This window comes from Carlito syrichta, unplaced genomic scaffold (genome assembly GCF_000164805.1).
Source record: "Carlito syrichta isolate Samal-C Ts95f unplaced genomic scaffold, Tarsius_syrichta-2.0.1 Scaffold308809, whole genome shotgun sequence".
NCBI lineage: Eukaryota > Metazoa > Chordata > Mammalia > Primates > Tarsiidae > Carlito > Carlito syrichta.
Window position 1 is genome coordinate 515,753 of NW_007252905.1, and position 27,200 is coordinate 542,952.

The 27,200-nt window shown below is 37.1% G+C and overlaps 1 protein-coding gene across 2 annotated transcripts in view; it reads right to left on the reverse strand.

Moving 5' to 3' along the window:
• Positions 1 to 6,173: 6,173 nt before the first annotated feature.
• GYS2 (glycogen synthase 2) overlaps positions 6,174 to 27,200 on the reverse strand; it is a 54,108-nt gene continuing 33,081 nt past the window's right edge. Inside the window, exons 12-16 of one of the 2 annotated variants that reach the window (XM_008065833.2) lie at positions 15,549 to 15,675; positions 11,856 to 11,951; positions 10,443 to 10,606; positions 9,278 to 9,358; positions 6,174 to 7,126 (exon numbers count right to left, since the gene is read on the reverse strand). In XM_008065833.2, coding sequence (XP_008064024.1) covers positions 6,905 to 7,126; positions 9,278 to 9,358; positions 10,443 to 10,606; positions 11,856 to 11,951; positions 15,549 to 15,675 — 690 coding nt within the window. In that variant the 3' untranslated portion in view covers positions 6,174 to 6,904. The remainder of the gene's footprint in view (positions 7,127 to 9,277; positions 9,359 to 10,442; positions 10,607 to 11,855; positions 11,952 to 15,548; positions 15,676 to 27,200) is intronic. The other variant, XM_021716421.1, reaches the window with a different exon arrangement.

Here is a 27,200-nt window from a genome sequence, read left to right on the forward strand (position 1 = left end):
TTCTTTTGTTTATTGTTTTCTGTTTACGTATGTTTGTGAATGATTGAGTATTCATCTTTCAGGTAGTTTTGGTTGTTGATTTGTTTTTGCACTTTTGTTCTTCTCTTTTTTTATTTTTTATTTTAAGGTGTGTGTCAATATATGTGTGAGTGTTTAATCTGAATTCCTTTGTTTTTTTTTTGTTTTCCAGTCTTTTTTCTTCTCCATTCATTTTATGCTAGGCGTGTGTCTGTCTGTGTGTGTGTGTGTGTGTGTGTGTGTGTGTGTGTGTGTGTTTAGTTTTCTTGGATTTTTGTTGTTGTTGTTGTTTGTTTTATTTCACTTTGTTATTCTAGTTTGTTTGGGGGTATGTGTGTATATCTGTGTGGGTGTGTTCAATTGTTTTTTGCTTTGGTTTCTGCCTTCATTGTTCTGTTTTTTTCTTTTCTCTTTTAATTCGTATCCATCTTATTTCATTCTATTTTTCTCTGTGCTCCTCATTGCTATCACTGTATCTTGGACTTGGGGAGTACATACAAGTACCCACTGCATCATCATATAGAGTGGTGGTAGGGAGTGAATCTCAGGGAACACAAACCACAATCAGTGAACATTGTAATATGCAAGTAATTTCTGAATCATAGCTCCCCATCCCCTATTTTATTTGGCTTTCAAAACTACAGGAGACAGCAAAGCTTCCCACCCACAGTCCTGTTTCAAAATAGAACAAATCCAGAGCCTGGATCAGAGAAGAATAGAGGACTGAGAAAACATCAGAAGGGAAAGCTTCTCCCACTGACACTAAAGAGAAAATCAAGAGATCTTTCACAAATGAAGAAAAAGCAATGGAAGACTAGAGGTAATTTCAAGTGTAACCAAGAGAAAACTCCCCCAAAAATTAGACCTCAGAGCCCAAACAATGGAAGTCACCAAAGACTGGCCCCAGAATATGACAGGGATTAGGGAATGAATGGAAAGAGTGAATAAGACTCAAGATAAGATGCAACACTGAAAGAACTTGTAACAAAGATTTTGGCAATACAAAATTTCATCCAGGAAATAAATAACAAGATGAAAAGCATAGAAAGCAGAATCAATCAAGTTGAAAAAAGAATCTCAGAACTTGAAAACCAGAACATGGAATTAGCTCAATCTGTGGAAAAACATAGTAAAAAAACTCAGAAAGAAAGAGCAAAGCCCACAAAAGATATGTGATTATATTAGTAGACCAAACCTATGCCTGATTGGTATCCCAGAAGAAGAAAGCGAAATGGAGAACACCTTGGTGCAAGTATTCCAGGAGGTGATCCAATAAAATCTTCCCCATCTTACCAGAGATGTGACCATCAAAACACAAGATATATAGAGAACCCCAACAAGACATCAAATGAGAAGATCAACCCCAAGACACATAGTACACAAAGTAGGCACAAAAGAAAAATTCCTAAAGGCAGCAAGAGAGAAAGGTCACACTACCTACCAGGGAAAATCAATCAGAAGAGCAGTATACCTATCGGCAGAAACACTACAAGCAAAAAGGGACCGGAGCCCTATATTCAAAGTCCTCAAAGATAAACAATTTCAACCAAGAATTTCCTATACAGTCAAGCTCAACTTCATCAGTGATGGAAAATTAAAATCCTTCCCAGACATCCAATCCCTAAGAGATTATGCAGCTTCCAGACTAACTCTACAGGAGACACTTAAAAAGTTTTAAGCACAGGAAGAAAAAAAAATTAAAAAAGAATGACTGCACACTTCCCAAGAGAACAGCAGAGCACAGAATCAACAGAGAATACAGTGCAACAACAAACTTGAAAACACATATACATCAACACCAAGGCCAAAAGAAAACAAGCAAACAAAGAAAAAACTTTATAAGAACTTCATGACATGGATGGACAATCACATTTCAATAACCAGCCTGAATATAAGTGGACTGAATGCACTACTGAAAAGAAACAGAATGGCAAACTGGATAAGAACCCATGACCCAATTATTTGCTGCATCCAAGAAAATCATCTCACCACAAGGGACACACACAGACTCAAAGTTAAAGGATGGAAAATGAGTTTCCAGGCAAATGGATCACAAAAGAAGGCAGGAATCATGATCTTAATATCAGACAAAACAACCTTTAAGCTATCAAAAATTTAAAAAGATACAAAGGATACTACATAATGATAAAAGGTTGAATCCATCTACAAGAAATATGAAACTTAAACCTATATGCGCCCAATACAGGAGCAACAGCATTTATAAAACAATTGCTAAATGAACCAAAAAAAGATATTGACTCTAACATTATCATAGCAGGGGACTTGAATACTCACTAACAGCCCTAGATAGATCATCCAGGCAAGAAAATCAACAAGGATATCCAGAACCTAAACGTGACACTTGACGAAATGGACTTAATAGATACCTACAGATTATTTCACCCAACAGTCACAGAATATACATTCTACTCATCACCACATAAAATGTACTCCAAGATCTAACACATTCTTGCCCCTAAATCAAAGCATAAACAAATTCCATATGGTTGAAATCTTGCCTTGCACATTCTCAGACCACAGTTAGATAAAAATAAATATCAACACCAACAACATTTTCCCAAGATCCACAAAGACAAGGACACTAAACAGCTTGATGCTGAACAACTACTGGGTCAACACTGAAATCAAAGCAGAAATTAAAAGATTTCTGGAAACAAATGAAAGTGAAGAAACATCTTACCAAAACCTCTGGGATGCCATGATCAGCTCTAAGAGGGGAATTTATATCTCTACTAGCACACATCAAGAAAATGGAAAGATCACAAGTTGAGAGCCTAACAAATCACCTAAGGGAGCTAGAAAGAGAAGACCACCAAAACCCTAAGTTTGGCAGAAGAATCCAAATCACCAAAATAAGAGCCCAAATACAGGACATAGAAGACAAATATATCATAGAAAACATCAACAAAACAAAAAGCTGGTTCTTTGAAAGAATTAACAAGACTGATGGACCCCTAGCCAGAATGACCAAGAAAAGGAGAGAAAAAGTCCGAATAAACACAATCAGAAATGCAAAAGATCAAGTCACAACTGACCCCAAGGAAATACAAAAGATTATCAGAGATTACTATGTACACCTATATGGAAACAAACTTGGTAATCTAAATGAAATGGAGAACTTTCTGACATCACATAACCTCCCCAGGTTGAAACAAGAAGACACTGGGATACTAAATAGACCAATAACAACCCAGGAAATTGACTCTGCCATAAGAAAGCTACCTATCAAATTCAGATGGCTTTCCAGCAGAATTCTACAAAATGTACAAGGAGGAGCTGATACCAATTCTATTGAAAGTATTCCAGGCAATTGGGAAAGACGGAATTCTTCCCAAATCATTTTATGAAGCTAAAAACACACTGATACCCAAAATGGGTAAAGCTCTAACAAAAAAAGAGAACTACAGGCCAATATCCCTTATGAACATAGCTGCAAAAATCCTTAGCAAGATTCTAGCAAATTGGATCCAAAAATACATTTCAAAAATCATCCACCATGACAAAGTTGGCTTCATCCCCAGGATGTAGGGCTGGTTCAACATTTGCAAGACCATAAATGTAATTAAATGTATCAACAGATGTAAACACAAGAACCACATGATTATATCATTAGATACAGAAAAAACTTTTGATAAAATTCAGCATTGCTGCTTGATAAAAACCCTCAAGTATAGAAGGAACATACCTCAAAATAGTAAGTGCCATTTATGATAGACCCACAACTAACATATTGCTAAATGGACAGAAACTGGAAATATTTCCCCTGAAAACTGGAACAAGACCCTCACCCCTGTTGTTCAACATTGTGTTGGAAGTCCTACCTAGGGCAATTAAACAAGAGAAGGAAATCAGGGGTATCCAAATAGGAAAAGAGGAAGTCAATTTATTCCTCTTTACTGACTATATGATCCTATACCTCAAAAATTCAAAAGAATCTGTCAAAAACCTGCTTGGACTGATAAAGAACTTTGGCAAAGTCTCAGGGTACAAAACAAATGTGCAAAAGACAGTTACATTTTTATACACCAACAACAAGCAGGCAGAGAACCAAATAAAAAGCACATTCACAATATCCATAAAAAAATTAAATACCTTCCTAACAAGAGAAGTGAAATACCTTCATAATGAGAACCACAAAACGCTGCTCAAAGAAATCCAAGACACAAACAAATGGTAAAATAGTCCATGCTCATGGATAGGAAGAATCAACATTGTTAAGATGTCCATCCTAGCTGGGCTCGGTGGCTCAGCCTGTAATCCCACGCCTTGGGAGGCTGAGGTGAGTGGATTGCCTGAGCCCGTGGGTTCAAGACCCGCCTGGGCAACTTGACGAGACCTCATCTCTAAAATAAATAAAAAATTAACTGGGCGTGGTAGCACACGCCTGTAGTTCCAGCTACTTGGAAGGCTGAGGTGGCAGGATCACTGGCGCCCAGCAGGTCGAGGCTGCGGTGGCCGGGAGCGGCCACTGCACTCCAGTCTGGGCGACAGAGTGAGACTCCGACTCAAAAAAAAAAAAAAGATGGCCATCCTACCAAAGGCAATCTACAGATTCAATGTAAAACCTATTAAATTACCAACATCATTCTTCTCAGATCTGGAAATGACAATATAGAAATTCATATGGAAACATAAACGACCACAAATAGCCAAAACAATCCTTAGCAAAACAAACAAAGGAAGAGGTATCACACTTCCAGACTTCAAACTTTACTACAAGGCTACAGTTATCAAAACATACTGGGACTGGTATAAGAACAGGCATATAGACCAATGGAACAGGATAGAGATTCCGGAAGCAAAGCCTCAATTTCTCAACCAACTCATCTTTGACAAAGCCTCTAACAAAACTACTGGGAAGAGAAGAAACTATTCAGTAATAGGTGCTGGGAAAAGTGACTGATCACATACAGAAGATTGAAACAGGACCCATACCTATCACTATACACCAAAATTAACTCTAAATGGACCTAGGCCTAAACGTAAAACCTCCAACTATAAGAATCTTAGAAAATGCAGGAGATACCATTATGGAAATTGGAACTGGCAACCAATTCCTGATCCAGATCCTAATGCTCATACCATAATAAATAAGACAGACAATTGGGACTTCATCAAACTGATGAGCTTCTGCAAAGCAAAAGAAAACATCAAGGGAGTAGGGAGACAGCCTACAGAATGAAAAAAAAAAATATTTGCCAACTGTATATCTGACAAAGGCCTAACATCTAGGATCTACAAGGAACTCAAAAGCATCAAAAAGAAAAAAATAAACAGCCCCATTAAAAAGTTGGCAAAAGACATGAATAAACACTTCTCAAAAGAAGATATAACGGGCAGCCAACAGACACATGAAAAAGTGCTCAGCCTCACTAATCACCAGAGAAATGCAAATCAAAACCACATTGAGATACCACCTAACCCCAGTAAGCATGGCCATCATTAATAAAACAAACCACAACAGATGCTGGTGAGGATACAGAGAAAAAGGAACACTTCTACACTGCTGGTGGGAATGCAGTGCAACCCCTTTGGAAGATAGTGTGGCAGTTTCTGAAAGAACTAGACATTGACCTCCCATTGCATTCAACTGTCTTCTACTTTTTCCTAACTAATGGAACAACAGAAAAAATGGATAACAGTTTCCTATTGGTCTTTAACCATCTGATACATAGTCATGGTTACTTTTCCACTGTTGCCATCAACAATCCAACACTGAGAAGACCAAAACTTGTTAGAGCCTCTTCAGGCCCACGCCAACTGATATGTCAATCAAGGCATTGTGAGGAAGATGGAACTCACAGTGAATGGCTTCTTAGTTATGAAAATAGCAACCTGAAAATGAATGTGGGTTTTGTTTGTCTTTTTGCCAATTTAGATTTAATTACATTTAAAACATAAATCTGCTTAAATACAGTCACTCAAGTATGTCTCTAAGCACATGACAGAATTTGTTAGAGACATTGTCCTTATTATACTAAGTAGATGTTCTTTATTTTTCGGCTAATTCTTTTTTAAAAGATAGCTTTAAATGTTATTTTTTTCTAGGCACTATTCATGATAGGTGCTTTACACATGTTATTTAAATGATTTTTAAACAAGACTATCAGTGAATTATTTTAAATAATTTATTCTAAATTATTAACTATTGATGGATTTATTCATTTGAATTCAACAATTTATATATGGAAGACTGACCAAATCTTCAAAAAGGCATTCCATTTAAATAACAGAAAAATTGTTACAGTAAGATGGTACAATACAGAGGGTAATATCTATTTATCATTAATTGAAGCATGAATTCTGGATTTCAAAAGTGACATAAATATGCATTAATAGAATATTTACTTATAAATTTTGTCTGCAAAACTAGATATAAATTCATAAAAATGAAAATTTTAATAAAGAACTAGTTATCTAAAATATATAGCTAATGCACATTATTCATGGTTAAGGTCAGAAGTTTTTGTGAAAAACGGAAGACTTTTTTAATAGGGTGTAGATGCTGCATAAATACTAAGCAAATGATTATGAGGATGGTAATTTGTAAACATTAGTAAAAGAATATCTTTATTGTTGAATTCTTTTAAAAAAATTTTAATGTCTCCAGTATTCCTCCTTTAATTAACTCTCCTTCTCATGTCTAAATTTACTGGGGAAACAAGGGTTGGGGAAAATAACATGGATTTTATTCTAAATTACAAACTTTCCATTCACTTAATCACCTCCATTTTTAAGGCAGAGAATAAATGCCATCATAATATTAGAAGAAGTAGAAAATAAAATTTTTTGGCACTGTTATTCTTTTAAGTAATTATTCTTAATGTGTTCTTACTAAATTATCTCTGCTCAGCACTTGTGGAATTCAGTTTTTGTATTCACCATGTAGCTTTTTCTTCCCATGAGGTACATGGCTCAGAGAAAATGGTGACTTGATATTTAACCGGTCCCTCTCAGCCTCTTCTTCCTCATCATATCTCTCATCCTCAGTTTCATCTTCTACATCACTGCTCTGAGGACTAGAGGCCTGAGACCCCGAAGGAGAAGGTGGTACTGAAGAAGGCCTGGGATATTTAAATCCTTCCGTCTGCCAAAGACAAAAATAAAACAAAGATATTATAATGTATTTTTTATTTTCAATGATGTAAGTATTATGCACACTTTTTAAAAACTATATATCTTCTGTGGTCTGTTCAGGTGCTATTAAACTTTGATTCATTTGGATTTGGGCACCACCATCCTCTCAAGAAAGATTTATTAAATATACATCTATTCTTTAGTAAGCACTGAAATGTGCCGGGTACCATATATATGTTATCTCATTTATTCTTTTAATACCACACAAATAAATGTGGCTCTTTCCTTTGAAAGAAGAAAATTGAGGGTTAGAGAAGCCAAATGACTTGCCCAAGGTCACACAGCACTTGAATGGTAGAGCAAAGATTTATATCAGGTCTATGATAACAACAGAATCTTTAACCTCAACTGTCAGGCTACACTGCTTATATTGTCAATCTCTATATCATCCTTCAGATTTGCTCAAGAAAGTTGCAGGACATGGGTGTCCAGGAAATACCACGGACAGCCACCACTAGAATGTGTCCTGGAAGCCAGGCCACTTAGCTGACCCCAAAACTGCACCAGTTGCTGTTATTTCAGTTAATGAGAAACTATACCAGGTTTTAATCCATTTGTCCTTCTACTTAAGATTATGGAGAAAACGTATTTAATAAACACACACTAAACATCAGCTATGTATCAAGAACCACAATGCCACTAAAGAATCTAAATGAAAAACATAATTCCTGTCCACATTATTGAGTGGGGAGACACATATATCATAGTATTATGGCACTCATCACTCTGTATTTCAACTACTTTATACATTATTGCTATGTTATACATGTGAATCAATTTATGGGTCATATACGTTAACTATAGCAATACAAAAAAGATCTTGAGTTCTACGCTTAAGACCTGGCTCAAAAGGTACACAATATTTATTAAATATAATAAGTAGATAAATAAGTAGATAAATATATTAATTTAACTGAATTATCATCAAGAGAAGTGATAATCTCTACATAAGCTAGGCAATCAACTCTATGAATGCTAGAATCATAAATATGGGAGTTGGAATTTGTAGATTGAGATATTAAGAAAACCCTTTTACCTGTTCTATGGGCAAATTTTACCTTGGGTTAACTTTCTAGATCTGTTCCTCTGAAAACCTGATATAGGTAGATTATAACTTGCATTATTAGAGTAAATTGTTTATGGTAAATGACCCTTGATGAGAAAATTACATTTGGATTTGAAGTGTCTGTAGATACCTGATGGGGAGCCATAGTTTTGGAGGATCGCTGAATATGATGACTCTTGAAACTGGGTATATTGTAGCAGGGAGCATGGAAGCTTGTTTGTGGAGATTTACATGTGTTATTGGCTCCTATGGGACATGGAACTGCTAAGCTAAGGTGGATCTCATACTCAATGGTATGAGTCTTATCTTTTTGCATCTAAGCTATCACTTGGTGGGTAGGGAACTGGTAGAGTTTAGCTTTTAGACCACTGTGTAGAGACTGGACTGCAAGGACTAATCCCACTAAAAAGAAATGCTTGAGGCTACCCTGCTTCTAGCTGTGTTTCCTGGCTTCCACCCTTCTAAGAGAATCTGATGACAAATATTGCCTGTAGTAATCTCATGAACATAAATGTCTTATTGTACATTAGAAGAAGTCTTCTTGGTGGGCACTGTTGAATCAAACATAAATACTTATCTAGTCCCATTCTTCCTGTGGTGCTTGAATTTACTCTATTTAACTCTCACCAAGTGGTCATTCTATATTTAAATACTTCCTTGGTTAGCAAGTCACTTCCCGTTAAAGCAACCCAGTTTGTTTTTTAACAACTCCCCCAAAATAAACGTCTATCAGAACTGTTTCAAGTATTAAAACTGTTTCAAGTTTTAAGTATTAAGAGAAAGTTTTAAAATGGAGGTGCTTCTCCAGTGACATGAAGTAACAGTCTACTTATCCTATCCATAAGGTTAACATTGGATCGAGGGCTTTGAGGTAGTCTGATTTATGAGTTCCTGTGTTCTTTGTTTTGATTCAACACTATGAAAAAGTATCATAGCTTGTTTACTTAGCTACTTCCAAATTTAAAGGTATTGCTAAAACTTATTTAAAAAGAAATATAGCTTGCAAAACAAGTAAACAATACATGAAATATTTACCTTTAGTAGTGATGTGGGTTCCATATGGAACTTATCTGGAAAAGCTCTGCTTAATGTCAGGTGTCTGGCATGCTGATAATACTATTGACAGAAAGCCGATTCACAGGTTAAAAAAAGAGAAGACTTCGAGACCACAATAATCAAAATATTACATAAGACCTTTTATTCTCCTACTTATGAAATATACATTTTAAAAGATGACAGAATCTATGTACTCTAAGTTTGAGAATCAGAAAATATACGACATTTATGGTTCTATTGTTTTTCAAGGCAGAGCCAAAGAAATACAAAAAAAAGTTGGGAGGGAAACAACCACATTTCGGCCATAGTGGGTTCTGAATTGAGCACTAAGGCAACTGCACACACTAGTTTCATTCTACAGAGAAGCAGTGTGGTGTAGAAAAAAAGATGGATTCTGAATAGTCAGACAAATTGGATGTGAATCCTGCTGTAGACTTTAGGTAATAAACATAACGTCTAAGAGCCTCATCTCTCTGTTTTCATTATAAAATGGAGATGGCAAAATTAATCACCCAGATTGTAATGAACATAGGCACTAGTGTGTATAGATACTCATCAAATGGCAGCATCTTTCATTAGGCTGGGAGAGTTCAGCGTTATGCAAAAATAGATACATTACGTGAAGGTAAAATCAATTTATGCATTATTAAATCACCCAGTGCTAAGTTATGAGAGCATCAGGGTGTTTATAAACCTATTACATAATTGAAAAGAGGCATTTCCTGTATTTGTCATTTTGAAAAACAATATTATTCCTCCTCCCCACTGTAGTGGAGGAATATGACCACATTATCTTTCTAGAGTGAAACAAAGTGGAACATTTTCTCTTGTTTTGTTCTTCAACTTCATAAAATGCTTCCCCATACCCATAATGCATCAAGTTAATCACTGACAATAGAATAGCTTTAAAGATTAGTGCTACATCCTGGTGGACTTGCAATTATTGATAAACTGAAATTAAACATGAAGAATTGGGTTTAGGACTTTGCAAACTCATACTAAGTTTTAAAAAGCCCAAAAAAACACTGAAATTTTAACAAGTTTGATATTGAATTGACTTTACAAATTATGGATAGAATCAACATGTTTATAGTCCAGTGGAACTTTTAAATTGGTTTTCCATGTTTATCATAAACTTACTTACTCTGCCTAAATATCTCCAGTCCAGAAGATCTGAGAGCCTCTCAGTTCGGTTTCTCTGGATAATTCTTTGGCGACGTGACTGTTTGCAAAATCCATAAAGAAACTGAGTCAGTTGATTGCAGGAATCATCTGGAGAACGGAACCGCCTGTCAACGATGTAAATACCTAAGGAGCGCAAAAATCAAAGTGCAGATCAAAGTGGGGCTAATCTTAAACATTTCTTCTCCTATTTTTTATTAGCTCTTTAGTCCCATCAAAAACCATATGCATAATTCACTCTCTGATTCAGCTACTGCCTCCACTTTATCTTCTCCCTTCTAAGGCTTTGTTTCCCTTGTGATCTTCTAATGGTTTATGACCATCACAGCACACAGTCAACAAAGTGGATTTTGTGAAAATAATCTGGCAGTTTAGGGGCACACTGAATCAGTGATTACTAATGACACTGCTCACTAACTAGAATCTCTGAGGTGGGACCTGGATATCGGTTCTTTTTAGGCTTCCCAATTCTCCACTACCTAGCCATGGTTGAAAACCACAGTTCAGGTCAGGTAAAAGAGAAGAGCGAGAATGAGACTGTCAAAACAAAACAAAACAAACCAGGAAAACGGCAACAAATAAACAGAGAATTTATTCTATTCTAACTTTTCTTGCTACTAGGCGACAAAGACAGATGTTGGATGCAAATTATCCTGCCATCTTAAAAAATTTACATAAATATTGCTACCTTGACAGAGACCTTTAGAATAATAATAATAACATATGTATTCTCTATATAATGATGAATACATGTACAATAAGACCTTTGCTATTGTACTGTTACTTCTAGGAAGTAGAAGAAGCAAACTAGAGTTCAGAAAAAAAGGCAAAGGCAAGGTTTGTCCAAGTTTTATCTTCCTTTTGCAGTTTGTCTTTGGGACAATATATTTGATATCATTAACATTCTTATACTAATATATGGAACAAATAATTATATCTACTTTTAATTAAACAAGAAGCGTAAGCATTAGTTTAATTATCAGGCTAACTTGAGAGTTAGGCTCTAGAGAGACCATGTGCTTTATTTGGGAAGAGTCACGTCTTCCACGGTTGGGCTAACGCTAAAAAATCTCACCATAGCCGGGCTCGGTGGCTCAGCCTGTAATCCCGCGCTTTGGGAGGCTGAGGTGAGTGGATTGCCTGAGCCCGTGGGTTCGAGACCCGCCTGGGCAGCGAGACCTCATCTCTACAATAAATCAAAAAATCAGCCGGGCGTGGTAGCGCACGCCTGTAGTTCCGGCTACTTGGAAGGCTGAGGCGGAGGGATCGCCGAAGCCCAGCGGGTCGAGGCTGCGGTGGCCGGGAACGGCCACTGCACTCCAGTCTGGGCGACAGAGTGAGACTCCAACTCAAAAAAAAAAAAAAGAAATCTCACCATAAGCAGTAGGATCAGCCACATGCTCCTGCATGAAACAGCCAAAACCGGAGAGGTTCGTGGTCACACTGGGGATACCCATCACAGTGCATTCAGCTGCCAGGAGAAAGAGACAAAGGCTTGGCTTTAGACCAGCTCCTCTATCTTCATATACACAGAGAAGAAAAAAGTCCTAGTCCTGATAATTGCACCATTTATTTTGTGCCTGGCAAGGTATAAGCTCTTTACATGTTTCATTAACTTATTTAATCTACTTAACATTGTGTGTGAGACCACCATTATCTTCATCTTACAGATAAAGAAACAAGGCACAGAGAAGTTAATTAACTTTCCCAACTTCACAAAACCCAGGTTCATAGTAGAGTTGGAATTTGAAGACAGACACCCAGCTGCAAAGCTCATGCCCAGAACTGCTACATTCTACTCCCTTTCTATCCCCTACCGATTTTGTGTTTGGATTCATACTAGCCTGTCTCTAAGTACTTGGCAAGTTTATGGGGTAGGTTAAATATGTTTTGGACATGACTCGCTTCTTCCTCCATTTAAATCTTCCTTGGCATTTATTCCTTTCACTTTCTCAGGAGCTCAATGAACCAATGAATTCTTTCAGTACTCCCTCACTTTTTAATTAAAGCCTATTTTCCAAAAAATAAATAATATATCTTTTAAAATCTTACTGCTCTCAAGAATGTCTGTATTTTTAAAAAGTAATTCTATTTGATCATGAAACTACTCTTGGTTGATGAATGGGAATGGAAGGAAAAAAAATAAGGAGATTTAAGCCGGGTTCGGTAGCTCAGCCTGTAATCCTGTGCCTTTGGGAGGCTGAGGTGAGTGGATTGCCTGAGCCCGCGGGTTCGAGACCCGCCTGGGTAACTTGGCGAGACCTCATCTCTACAATAAATCAAAAACTAGCCGGGCGTGGTAGTGCGCCCCTGTAGTTCCAGCTACTTGGAAGGCTGAGACGGAAGGATCGCCGGAACCCAGCAGGTAGAGGCTGCGGTGGCCGGGAGCGGCCACTGAACTCCAGTCTGGGCGACAGAGTGAGACTTCAATTAAAAAAAAAAAAAAAAAGGAGATTTCATTAACCATGGTGGGTAATGACAGCAGCCTTATCTGTTGCTCAGCAAATATTTCCTCTTGGTTTAACTCTATAACAAAGAGCAGTGGTTCTCTGATTTTAGGGGTGGTAGAGGAGAGGAAGGTAGGGTAGGGATTATCAACCTTTTTGAGAGTCTCATGAAAATTCTAGAACTCCTCTCCAGAAAAATTCTTATGCACATATGTGTACAAAATTTTTGCCTACAATTTCATGAAAGTTAATATATCCTTAATTTTTATTAAATGATCACTAACACACTATGTGTAAAATTCCAGGTACCCATGAAACTTGGTATATGTTCATTGAATGAATTTAATGAAATAATTTATAGTCATTAGATTCTCCCAAAACACAGAGCAGACTTTAATGAGTAATTTTTGGAGTAAGTTAGACTTAGTATCACATTAAAAAGATTATTCTTTAAAAAACTAGAGAGATATCTAATACGCTAGCTAAATTTATACTACTGGGAGATACCATTATTTCTGTAGTATTAGGTAAGATGAGGAGTGACCAACTCCCTTCAGTCAATGTAAAACACTGGATGATTCATGCACTGTGGGGTATTCCACAAACTCCTTTACTTGTCTCATCTTTTATAACATCTTTGGCCTTTATCTTAAAATAATGAATACGTCTCCTCTATTATTTTGGGTCATTAAGTTTAAATTAGTCCTATAAAATTATATTCTGGTGAAAAGTTGACTGTTAATTCTGTAACATTCTCTTTACCTGACAGAAATGACTTCCCACATTGCTTCAGTCACTCAAGCATTTGTGTTCCTTTATCTATGACACTTCCAATACTAGATTGAGTGGCTTACGAGAAATTATATGAAAAAGGTCAAAAGCGAAGTGCTAAGTTCATCAGTGAAATTTGTGATTTATATATTTCAAAAGATACATACTCTATTACAATTTAAGATATGTATGTGGACATTTCATAAGTAGGAAAACACTACCTTCACAAAAATGGAACATTTTTAGAACTTCAAGAGAGATAGAGGAGTTAGATAAATAAATTTTCTATGTCATTTTTAAAGAATTAGTATTTTACCCTTTGTCTATTTTTCCCAAGAAATTTTAGTTTTTACAGCTGCTGGCAAATTGCACTTGGTGAAGCCTAGAGCAAAAGAATAGGACCCTAGGACAAAAGATGCAGAACCTTCATGTTGCTCCAGTTATAAAGATGATAGGATCTTATATTTGTAGAATGTTAAAGTCAAATTTTAAATTCTGGGATAAGAATGTAAATATTAGAAAAGCTCTTCCTCTTCACAATTCAACCCATTATTCCCCCTGCTTTTCCTTACCTGAGCTTCCTATCAATGGGACATTGAAACACAAATGGAATATTTTATTCTCTTAATTATAAATGAAAAATGTTTTTTGAATCTTAAAAAAAATAAAGTGGAATTGTATCTAAATCGGGCAGAAAATCTCTGATTATCATGAAAAGATGGAAAAGTCATTATTGTAATCTTTTCACTGGTATTGTATTTAAAGTGTTTGTTTCTCTTTTAATTAAGCTTTTAATACAGATATAAATTTACTGCTCTTGGTGATATTAGCAAGAGGTAAGAGGGTCCAGAAAAGAAAAATAAAATAGTTGTCTGAGACTCTATAATCTGTTAAAAAAAAAAAAAAAATAGGAGAGAGTGAGAAGTTTCTGAATGGAACTATGTCAGTGAAACCAATTCAAGCCAGGCTCGGTGGCTCAGCCTGTAATCCTGCGCCTTTGGGAGGCTGAGGTGAGTGGATTGCCTGAGCCTGCGGGTTCAAGACCCACCTGGGCAACTTGGCGAGACCTCATCTCTACAATAAATCAAAAAATTATCAGCCGGGCGTGGTAGCGCGCGCCTATAGTTCCAGCTACTTGGAGGCTGAGGCGGAAGGATCGCTGGAGCCCAGCAGGTCGAGGCTGCAGTGGCCGGGAGCGGCCACTGCACTCCAGTCTAGGCAACAGAGTGAGACTCCAACTCAAAAAAAAAAAGAAAGAAACCAATTCAGTGAAACCTATCACTGAATTGCCATTTTCTCTTAGTACCTCTTTTTTTTGAGAGACAGGGATGTGAAGAAGACTTTTTACTGCATACTTTTTTATACCGTTTCTTTAACCATATGAGTATGCTACCTATTATACATTAAATACATCCATTAATTTTTTTAAATGTTCTTCTGAAATAAGTTTGAGAGAACTATATTGCTAGACTGTTATTTCTTGTATTAACCCAACTTGTAGTTAATTTTTCCTTCACATTAGTGAATATGGGATGGGTAGAGATAACCACATAATATATAACCTTCAGAAAACATTCTTTTTTCTTTAGAATGCAATAAGGCAATATATCTGCTAAAATATGCCCAACCAAACCATGGTATACTTATATAATCTTTGTCTTTATTCTTAGGTCAGGATCCACAAAGCATAAAATTGACCCCCGAGATAGATCCAACAAAATCATTTTAAAACAGACTGAAAAGTTGAAAGCTTAGCAGAAATTCCTTATCAACTTTGAGTATCATATACATGCTAATAAAATAATATACAAACAATCCAAAACATTCAACAATGTATACATGTCACATACCTGGAGTATAACCCCAGGGTTCATAATAGGAGGGAAAGACTCCAAGATGACAACCTCGAACAAACTCTTCATAATCCATAGGTAATAAAGGGCTGGTGGAGGATAGGAACTCTGGGTGCAAAATCACCTGGAAAATGAAAATTCTAATTTAAAAAGAGAAAAACAAAGTAAAGCAAAAAAATTCCCTACATTTTATTTATTTCAATACTGTACTCTGTACTCTAATTGAATCCTTGTATGTGTGTGCTAGGTTCATGATAGAGAGAAGGAGGAGGAGGTGGAGGAGAGGAAGAAGAAGAGGAAGAAGAAGCAGCCACCGTCTGGGTGTTTTTTTGTTTGTTTGTTTGTTTGTTTGTTTGTTTGTTTTCCTCCACTCTCCAGTCTGTGATCTGCCTATTTAACTTTCCTTCAGGTCCCACCACTTAGCTTAGAAGATAGGGTACTGGAATGATCACTTTTGATCTTACACTCAACCTTGATCTGCAATAAAGGTTATAATTGGTTTTCTGATTACACGTATCTTATTTTTCAATTTGTTCCCACCTCAGGCAGGGAAAAGGGACCTGCATAATGGACTACACTCACATGCCTTAAGCATGAGTTTTCCAAGTAAAATGAAACAAGGGACAGGAAGGGTGTTCTAGGAATATCATCTACAGTAGATCACGCTAAGGATTTCACACAAGTCACCATGCTCTCTTACCTAGAGGTGATCACCTCCTAACATATCTACCTGATTCTATCCCATCAAGGTCTCTACTTACTAACTGGTGTGATCCTTTAAAACTAGCGGTCACTCCCCTACTCAAAATCCTTCGATGTCTTCCCATTTCACTCAGAGTAAAAACCAATGTTTACCATGACCCGTAAGCACTGTGTTCTGGTAAATATTTAAGAACTGAGAAAGTAAAGCATGAATATGTATTTGTACATAAGTTTATTATAAATTTTAATGATACAAATGGTGTATAGTAGCTTCCAAATAAAAAATATACACACAAAAACCTGCACACAGGTGTTTATAAAAACTTTATTCATAATTGCCAAAACTTAAAGGCAACCCAGATGTCCTTCAGTGGGTGAATGGCTAAATAGTGATACATCCAGACAGTGGACAACTATTCAGCACTAAAAAGAAATTAGCTATCAAGCTATGAAAACACATAGAGGAACTGGGCTCGGTGGCTCAGCCTGTAATCCCGCACCTTGGGAGGCTGAGGTGAGTGGATTGCCTGAGCCCGTGGGTTCGAGACAATTTGCCTGCGCAAATTGGTGAGACCTCATCTGTACGATTAAAAAAAAAAAAAAAAAAATTAGCTGGGTGTGGTGTCACGCGCCTGTAGTTCCAGCTACTGGGAAGGCTGAGGCGGAAGGTTCGCTGGAACCCAGCAGGTAGAGGCTGCGGTGACTGGGAGCGGCCACTGCACTGCACTCCAGTCTGGGAGACAGAGTGAGACTCCAACTCAAAAAAAAAAAAAAAGAAAGAAAACACATAGAGGAAAACTTAGGCGCTTAATACTAAATGAAACAGGCTAATCTGAAAAACTACATGATGTATGATTCCAGTTATCTGACATTCTGAAAAAGGCAAAAGTGTGGAGCCAGTAAAGAAATTAGTGATTATCAAGGATTGGGGATGGGAGGGCTAAATAAGCAAAGCACAGATGATTATTAAGGTAGTGAAAGTGTTCTGTATTATACTGTCATGATGAATACATGTTATTGTACATTTGCTAATATGTACAACACTAAGATTGAACCCTAACGTAAACTATGGATCTTGGATGATAAAGACATGTCAAGAAGTATTCATTCATTGTAACAAATGTACCATTCTGGTGGGGGATGTTGTATTAGGGTAGCCTGTGCATGTGTGGGGGCGGGGTGTAAATGGAAATTTTGTATTTTCTGCTCAATTTTGCTGTAAACCTAAAACTGCTCTAAAAACTAAGGTCAACTGGGCTCGGTGGCTCAGCCTGTAATCCCGCGCCTTGGGAGGCTGAGGTGAGTGGATTGCCTGAGCCCGCGGGTTCGAGACCCACCTGGGCAACTTGGTGAGAACTCATCTCTACAATAAATAAAAAACTAGCCAGGTGTGGTAGCGCGCACCTGTAGTTCCAGCTCCTTGGAGGGCTGAGGCAGAAGGATCACCAGAGCCCAGCAAGTCGAGGTTGCGGTGGCCGGGAGCGGCCACTGCACTCCAATCTGGGCGACAGAGTGAGACTCCAACTCAAAAAAACCCCCCAAAAACTAAGGTTTATTAAAATTTATATGTACAAAATTCATTGTGAATTCTATATACTCAGTCAATTCTCACAAAATGCTTTTTAAAATTTTTTACCAGCCGGGCTCGGTGGCTCAGCCTGTAATCCCACGCTTTTGGGAGGCTGAGGTGAGTGGATTGACTGAGCCCGCGCGTTCGAGACCCGCCTGGGCAGCAAGACCTCATCTCTACAATAAATAAAAAAGAAAAAATCAGCCGGGCGTGGTAGCGCGTGCCTGTAATTCCGGCTACTTGGAAGGCTGAGGCGGAAGGATTGTTGGAGCCCAGCAGGTGAGGCTGCGGTGGCCAGGAGCAGCCACTGCACTCCAGTCTGGGTGACAGAGTGAGACTCCAACTCAAAAAAAAAAAAAAAATTTTTTTTGCCAAAATCTTATATTCATAACCAACTTATGGTTTCAACTGATTACTGAATATAGTTCTGACATAAATGTTGGTTGATTTTCATTGTTAGTGAGTAAAATTAAGTGGGATAACAGAGACATGTTGGAACTTCACAGGTTCATCAGTGACACAAGTGACTTCTTTGCTGGGTTTATTTGCATCATAAGGATACAATAAATATAAATAACCTCAAGTACATCAGTAATAGTAACACATAGCAAAAAATTAGGATGTGATTTATTTTAAGAACTACTTTTCTTTTTAGTGTAATTGACTTATTTTCAAGTTTACATAAAGTAATTTTTAACAATGGCTATATTTAAAACTGGCTCATCAAATTTCTGAAAATTTAACACTTGGCTCTTTTGTGCTGCTATGAGTCAGTTCTGGGACCAAACTGCCTGTAATGTCTGCAAAGGTAGAGACAAGAGATCACATGGTTATAATTGGAAAGTTATGGATAGAATGGTTATTTAATTTATCATCTGTGTGAATGAATTCTCCTATTTATTACAGTTCTTACTATTATTAACTATTATTATTCACAGTTCACTGTATTATTCTCAGTTCACTATTATTAGATTATCACTCAACCTCTCCCATATCTAAGTAGTTATAAAAAACAAAATCTGATTTAAAAGTACTGGGAATCCCAAATATATAGAAAAGTTTCAAGTACAACAGGGCTAGAATTAATATATTTTCAAAACCATTTGTAAGTTGCTGATTGGATGTCCATCATACCCAAGTAGTTAATGTGTATTTCTCACAAATAAGAGCATTTTCTCACATGACCACAATATAAGTGTGAAAATCAGGAAATTAACATTTATTAATTACTACCATATACTTAAACACCATTCAAGTTTCTCCAATGACTCAGATAGTGTTCTTTAAACCAAATAATGTAGCTTAGAAGTCTATATTGCATCGCATCCCTCTAGTCTCCTCCAATTTGAAAGTGTTCATGAGTTTTCTTTGGCATTCGTGACCTCAACATTTTTGAAGATTATAATTGAAGTATTTTGAAATGTGTTTCTCAGTTTGGGTTTACCTTATGCTTTATCATGATCAGATTTAGGCTATATATCTTTGGAAGATATATAACAGAAGTGATGATGCTATGTTCTTTTCATTACATTTCATTCAGTCGAAAAAGATTTCTATTTTTCTCATTGCTAGTGATGTTTGCTTTGCTCTCTTGATTGAGGCCATGCTTTTTTAGCTTAAAGTTATTCTATCTTCTTTTTGTTACTAATAAGTACTGGGAGCAGTTATTTATTTTTTTTTAGTTGGAGTCTTACTTTGTCGCCCAGACTGGAGTGCGTGCAGTGGCTGCTCCCGGCCACCGCAGCCTCGACCTGCTGGGCTCCGGCGATCCTTCCGCCTCAGTCTTCCAAGTAGCCGGAATTACAGGCATGCACTACCACGCCTAGCTGATTTTTTGATTTATTGTAGAGATGAGGTCTCGCTGCCCAGGCAGGTCTCGAACCCGCGGGCTCAGGCAATCCACTCACCTCAGCCTCCCAAAGGCACGGGATTACAGGCTGAGCCACTGAGCCTGGCTGGGAGCAGTTATTTTGAAGCTGTGTAAATATGCCATTCCTAATTAAACATTTAATTAATATTTTTATCCAATATAAACATTATAATTTTACTTTCTATTTCATTACTGTATCTATTTATTTGATACCAATATTTTCTGAGTTGGCCAATGGAAGCTCCTGTAAACCTGTTTCTAGAAACACTTAACAGGCCTCCATTGTTCCCTGAACATTTGATTTTTTGATTTTTTTTTTTTTAGATTATTAAATACAGTTTATTTAGAAAGTAAGTTAGAGAGAGAGAAAGAGGAGATTCACCTCCCCAAGGTAGGGAATGGGGCCCAAACTTAAGAAAACATGGCCTGGCCATAGCTCAAAGAACACATGACCACATCATAACTCAGCAAGGTAATGGCAAAATGACTGCTTGTCGTTGAGTCCCTTTAAACACATCCCTTGGATGGATTTTTGACACAAGAAGTTTTGGCTTGTTGTACTTTATCTGCCATAGCCATAGAAGCAGCCATTTCTCCAAGGCAGTCCTGCTTCCTTTTAGTGAGGAATGATATTTATTTATTTATTTACTGTTTTATGTTGGATCCAGAGGGTACATGCCCAAGGTTGTTACATGAATATATTGTGTAATGGTGAGGTTTGGGCTTCTAGTGAGCCCAAGAATGGTGCTTAGAAATCAAGACCTGTCTACTAGGTGTGCTCATTATTATTGGGCTGTTACTTTCCCCAGACCCTCTCAGTGGACAGAGATAAAGATTACACACACACTCATACACACACACACACCCCTCTGTCTTTCATTATCTGTATTTTGTTACTTCCTGGGTCAATCCCCTTCTAAGGAACTAATCTCTCTCCATGTGTCCCCAAATCTCCCTCCAAATGAATGGATACTCTCCTCACTCTACTCTGACTGACTCTGGAAACCTGCCTCAGGCTGCTCCCCATGGTGTGGACCTTTCTCACCCTGCTTAAGCTCTGAGACTTTTCTCTGAACTTCCACTGTACCCTTCATGTTCTAGTGCAGACTCCCACTTTGTGTTGCTCCATCTAATGGCTTTAGAAGTGAATTGTTCTGGAAGGGAAGGAAAAAATAAAGAGAAAGAAGAGGACACAAAACCTCCTTTAACATGCATACTATAATTTTCATTTTTTAATGTATGAAATAAGGGTACATTCTTTCAAATAGGTCACTTTGAAGAAAAACTCTTACTTGTATATGCAACAATCATATCTGTATATCACTTTATATATTATTATTAATTTTCATATATATTTCTTCATTTACTCTTAGCAGCATTTTATGATGAATAAAGAAACTAAGATTAAAGAGAGCCATTAAATTGTTAATTTTATCACTTTATAATCTCACTATATGCCAAATATTAAAGTGAAAAACAAAAAAGTCTTCATTTTAATGAGTAGTTTTAACATATTGATCCACAAGGACATTACAAGAATTAGTTATATCTCAGTGGATGCATAAATAGGAGAAGAATTAGACTTAGTTACAAAAATCACCAAATGGCAAAGTAAGTGAATAAAATATTTTTCCCCATAAAACATGATATGAGTTTCTATTGTGTGCAAAGTACTGCAGTAGAAAAAGAGACAAAAGACACAGATCCTGTAACTGGGCAATCATCAAATTGGTAACCTATTGTACTCTCTTGGCAAAGAACAAGGAAAGGGGATTTGAAAAGCATTGTGTCTACTTTGGAATTTCCAAGCTTAGGAAGAGTCGTTCTCTCCAAAGCCCATTTTGGATCATGAAAACACCATAGCTCATTCATTCTATTCTCAGCCAAACAGAATGACAGCATAACTAAAATAAGAAAACAGCTGCTCTGGCCCTAAAACCATCAATTGCTGAAATCCAGAGATGAGGAAGGGATGTTAGAGGTCAGCTCAAGGTTAGAGAGAGGATTAAATGAGATCCTGTATTCAGAAGCCCCAAGCCAACCTCCTGGCTCACAGTGGGCCCTAAATCAATAGGAAAAAAACAAAACAAAAACCTGTCTGATTCCATTTATCCAAGAAGGAAAGTAAGGTCTTAGGAAGTCAGTTTACTTTCACATAGTGGCAGCTCAGGGTTGAGACCTGAAATCTGTGGTCTGGGCTTTCCTCACCACTCCACACCTCGAAGGCAGGATAGATGATGAATAAATTCAAATTCCATACAATCTGCAATTCTTGCTGAGTCAAATGTGATTTTCATATAAAAAATTTATTAATATACTCTGAGAGTTAAGAACTATTCTATAGAGTCCCATAAATAAGCAGGTGATTAGATTGGCACAGGCCTAAGTTACTGTCAACTTTTTAAAAATTTATGTAAATAAAATAAAATACCTAATTCTCAATGGATGGAAGTTTCTCTCAGTGCTTTGAGTACGTAGTAAAGGTCAGGAAGTTGTTGTGTTTTTATTTTTGTGTGTGTGTGTGTGGTTGCCTTATGAAATAAATGAACATTTCAAATATTCATGAGTTGAACTGCAAAAACCATAATTTGTATAAGACAAACTTCCTTCTCAATTCACCCTACACAAGTCATGTACTTTGATATCTGAATGTCTTTTCACCTCCTTTTTTCTCTTTCTGGTGAGCCCTCTCTCTTGTTATTTGCATAATAAACTCTTGCTCATCAATCAAGATCTAGCTAACATGTCACCTCTTTTATAAAACATCATATCACATCCTGCAGGCAAAGGTAAATCTACTTTCTTCTACTCTCACAATACTCTATCCATGCCTGTCTTCTAAAAATTATTGAGTACTCCTCATGTGCCAGATAGTGGACTTAGTACAAATAAAAGCTAGTATTTATTATGCATTTGCTATATGCCAAGTACTGTGTTAGGTGCAGCACTTATTTTTTTAAATAGAATCCTTACAATTTTATGCATGGGGGGTTATCACCAATTACAAATGAGAAGACTAAAGACGAACGTATAAGCAGATTAAGGGAACTTTTTTTTCTTACAAGAAGCACTTTTATCTTATTTTATTTTATTTAAGGTTTGGGGTACAAGTTAGGATTGGGTACATGAGTGGTCTAGGTACAGATGAAGTTGGGGCCTGAAGTATTTCTTGTTTTTTTTGTTTGTTTGTTTTGTTTTTTAGTGAACTTTCAAATTGAATAAGCAGTAGGGATTTAAAACCAGACAGTGTGATTACAGAACTTAAGGACTTAACCTACGGCCTTCCTTATGGATCTGGCAGCCCTTGAAAATACAGCTTAGATTTCCTTTGAGAGATCTTGGCCTCAGGGATCTTTATTTTATTTTATTTTATTTTTTTTGAGTTGGAGTCTCACTCTGTCGCCTAGACTGGAGTGCAGTGGCCGCTCCCGGCCACCGCAGCCTCGCCTGCTGGGCTCCGGCGATCCTTCCGCCTCAGCCTTCCGAGTAGCCGGAATTACAGGCATGCGCTACCACGCCCAGCTGATTTTTTTGATTTATTGTAGAGATGAGGTCTCGCTGCCCAGGACAACTTCAACTGCCTCCCTCTACTGCAGCAGCTGTTACTAGCCTATAGGATTAGCAGAGACAAGCACTAGTGCCAGCCCACTGCTGTCCAATGGTTGATTTCTTTAATGGGCAACTTTTGCAAGGGGGATCTCTATTAATAGAAATCCCCATTAAAACCATTGCATTCAATTACTTATAAATAAGTCACCTATTTGTCTGTCAACCTAAAACTGTTTTGGAAAGTAGAAGGTATGAAGGTAAAACAGAATAGAAAGGTTGCTGAATACAGGAAATCTGTATGTAGTAACACTAATATATTAAAAATAAGGTAATAGTAAACCATTTTACCCACACACATACACACACATCAGACACTTTTTGTATTAAGAAAGAAAGCATTGTAAAATAATTCTGAATTTGTTTTAGCCATAGATTGTGCTGTTGAAAACAATTTTTGTTTTTATTTCAATGAGTACACATGCATGCACGTGTGGTTATGTGTGTGTTTGTGTATTCTTTCATTAACTGACAAGCCATATTTTACAGTCTTAGACCACTGCTTTTTCTCTTTGTGAGTCACTACAAATGCTGCTACTGTATCTATATTTGTTGTTTGTTAGATAATTTGTATTAATTCTAGTTTTTTATCAAGTACATTTGACTTTCCTTTCTGAAAAAGAAGGAAGGAAAAAAGAAAAGAAGGTAAAAGGAAGGAAGGAAGAAAGAGAGGGAAGGAGGGAAGAAGGAAAGGAAGAAAGGGAGGACAGAAGGAAAGGTTTTAGAACTGGGCTGCAGTCAGTGGTTCTTCTTACCTCATCCTTCCTTCCTGTTCTCTCTTCAGCAAATCATTTGCATATCTAATCCTGCCTTGGCATCTGCTTCTCAGATAACCCAGCAAGAGACAACACACAGGAAATATTATCACTGCCTCAAGGAACTCACAGTCTTTCTGAATAAATTGATACATTAAAAAATTTAAAATACAATGTAATGGATAATTCCTATAGTTGCAGTAGATAGAAAGTATCTTGGGAAACAAGTAGAGAAGTGTATATTAAGGAAAGGTGCAAGAAAATAATGACTTTTAGGTTAGAGTCCCAAGGAATTGCTAGGATGACAGATAAGGGTATTTCAGAAAGAGATGATAACATCAGCAAAAACACAGAGGTAGGAAAGTGTTTAATATGTTTAGGAAATAAGGTATTGTTGAAAATTGTTTAACTGATATAGAACAGTTTTTTAAACATAGATCAGCAAGACATTATTCCTTCAGTGCTTCCAGTTCCATGAATCCTTCCAGTTTCAGGTTTCCAAGAACAAGAGAAAAATAAATTATTGCCAGCCTCATAACCTATACTTGTTTTTTCCTCCATCATCACCCATTCTTCCCTTACTTCTGCTTTTATTTATTGTACATAGCATGTGTCAGGCACCAGATCCTCAGCAGAAGATCCACAGATTTAGGTTACGTATAACAAAAAAAGGTTCCAAGAAAAACATAAATGTACAGGGAAATAACAGGCTTTCCTTGTTCCTTTCCAAGAGACAAAAAATTGAGATGGACCAATCTAGGGAAAACTACATAAGAATGAGTCCAAGTTAGTGCTGACACACTCATCAGTGAAGAATAGATCTCTGTGCATCCAATTCTACTGAAAAATACAAAGGATGGTACACCCTTGATGGATACATCCCAGCATTTTCAGGGATGTAGCAATGTGTTAGGTATAGAATTTCAGAAATGTAGAAACACAAATGAGAAAAGAAAAATCAGTCATCAGTCATAGTCATAATTCTATGGCATATGCCTGTGTGTGTGTGTGTGTGTGTGTGTGTGTGTGTGTGTGTGTGAATATATTTGCTATAAAAATTCATGGAACATTTTATAAACTGCTTGTGTTATTTAATGCTGAATTATGAGTGATTCCTAACATTATTAAACTTTCTCCTACTTTGATTTCTGAGATATTTTTCTCTTCTAATTTTCTGCTCATTCTTTCCTCCCACGACTTTTCTTTCTCTAATCTTCTCTCAAATTCTGAGGTTTTCGTAGATGGATACTTTACTCTTGCAACCGGTTTTTTGAGAGCATCAAGGTCGTCATTCCCTGGTCTTCACTGCTGCCCATGCACCTACAGCTCCCTTGGTAGTTGCTCTTGTAACTATGTTTTCCAAACACCTATTAAACATCTCAAGCTGGCTGTCATACTGAGTAATCTATCACAGAAACAAGGAACCAAGTATCACATGTTCTCACTCATAAGTGGACCTTAAACAACTATCACAATACTATAAGAAAGGGATTGGCAGTAATGGGAAACTGCCTGGTGAGGGGGAGGCACACCTCATCAACAAGATATATGCATAATGAACATTTGTAAACCTAACCTTGAACTGTGCCCGCATCTTTAAAAGAAAAAATTAGAAACAAAAACACATCTCAAGCTGAATTATCTCATACATAATTCTAACCCAGTCCATTACAGCTAAGCTCTATTCATGACATGATCCTTAAACCAGCTTATGCTAAATACTTTCCTTGATTTCTAGAAAATATTAATTAAATATTGAAGCCAGGAATATAGTATTCCTGCCTCCTCTCTTTCTCACTCCTATTGTCCATTGGTTACTAAGTGTAAACTTTTTTCCATGCAACTGTCTTTCCCATCATTCTGTTCTCTCCAGCACTTCTGGAGAGGGCTTTGAAAGGAACCCTCTTCACCTCTCACCTCTCTACTATTGCAGTAGGCTTTTAACTTATCGACCTCTACTACATCCACTCAAACTTATGTTAAGGAGTAAATGGGAGATTTAAGAACAGACTTTTTTTTCCTAAGAAGTTTTGCAAAGGAGAGTAGGAAAGATTTTTGTTTTTATTTCAAAACATCAAAACGAAACAAGTTAAGGCCAAGTTTGTTTCTTTGTTTTTTTAATGTGGAAAAATTTTAAAATATTTTAAGGAGCTAGTGTTAGGAAAGAAATCTACAACAGAAGAGAAGGTAAATGAATAGAACAAGTTTTCTAAGAATGTGGGAGAGATGGTGATCCTAGAACAGACCTAAGAACCTGAAAGAAAGGGAAAAAATTTATATTTGAAGCTGGCATGGAAGGACATAGGAGGAGTTCATAACTCATTGAATTCTCAGGTCATCTGCTAAAAGTGAAAGAAAAAAAGGAAAATGGCAGGCCTTGAAAACTTTGATAAAAGCTTGTGGGGATTTGATCTTGAGCACTAGTGAATGGAGTAGAGATAAGCAATAGTCTGTTTACATGTTCCTCACTGTTGCCCACACCCAGAATCATGCCTGGAATATAGCTGGTCCTCAGTAAATATCAGGGATATTAAGCTACACAGTAGCAGAAACCAGGTCTTATTCATAAAATGCCCTCACAACTAACATTGTGTCGAGTCATTGCAGAAACCCAAGTCAAAAGAATAAATTGGTCTAGAGAAAATTACACAAAAACATCATTAGCCACATTCTCTGAAACTGGAAACTTCTTTTTTTTTGAGTTGGAGTCTCACTCTGTCACCCAGACTGGAGTGCAGTGGCCACTCCCACCACCATAGCCTCGACCTGCTGGGCTTCGGCGATCCTTCCACCTCAGCCTTCCATAGCTGGAACTACAGGTGCGCACTATCATGCCCGGCTAATTTTTTGATTTATTGTAGAGATGAGGTCTCGTCAAGTTGCCCAGGCGGGTCTCGAACCCGCAGGCTCAGGCAATCCACTCACCTCAGCCTCCCATAGCGCTGGGATTATAGGCTGAGCCACCGAGCCCGACTGGAAACTTCTTATAGTATCCCCTTAAGTTGAACTTTATCAGAAAGCAACAAACATAATTTATGTTAATATCAGAATTTCTTCATTCAAGTAATTCTTGGAATTTATTGGTATCACTAAAAAGTAATTTCCTTATGCTTATTGACTGTATTGTAAAATGAAAACAAATGCTA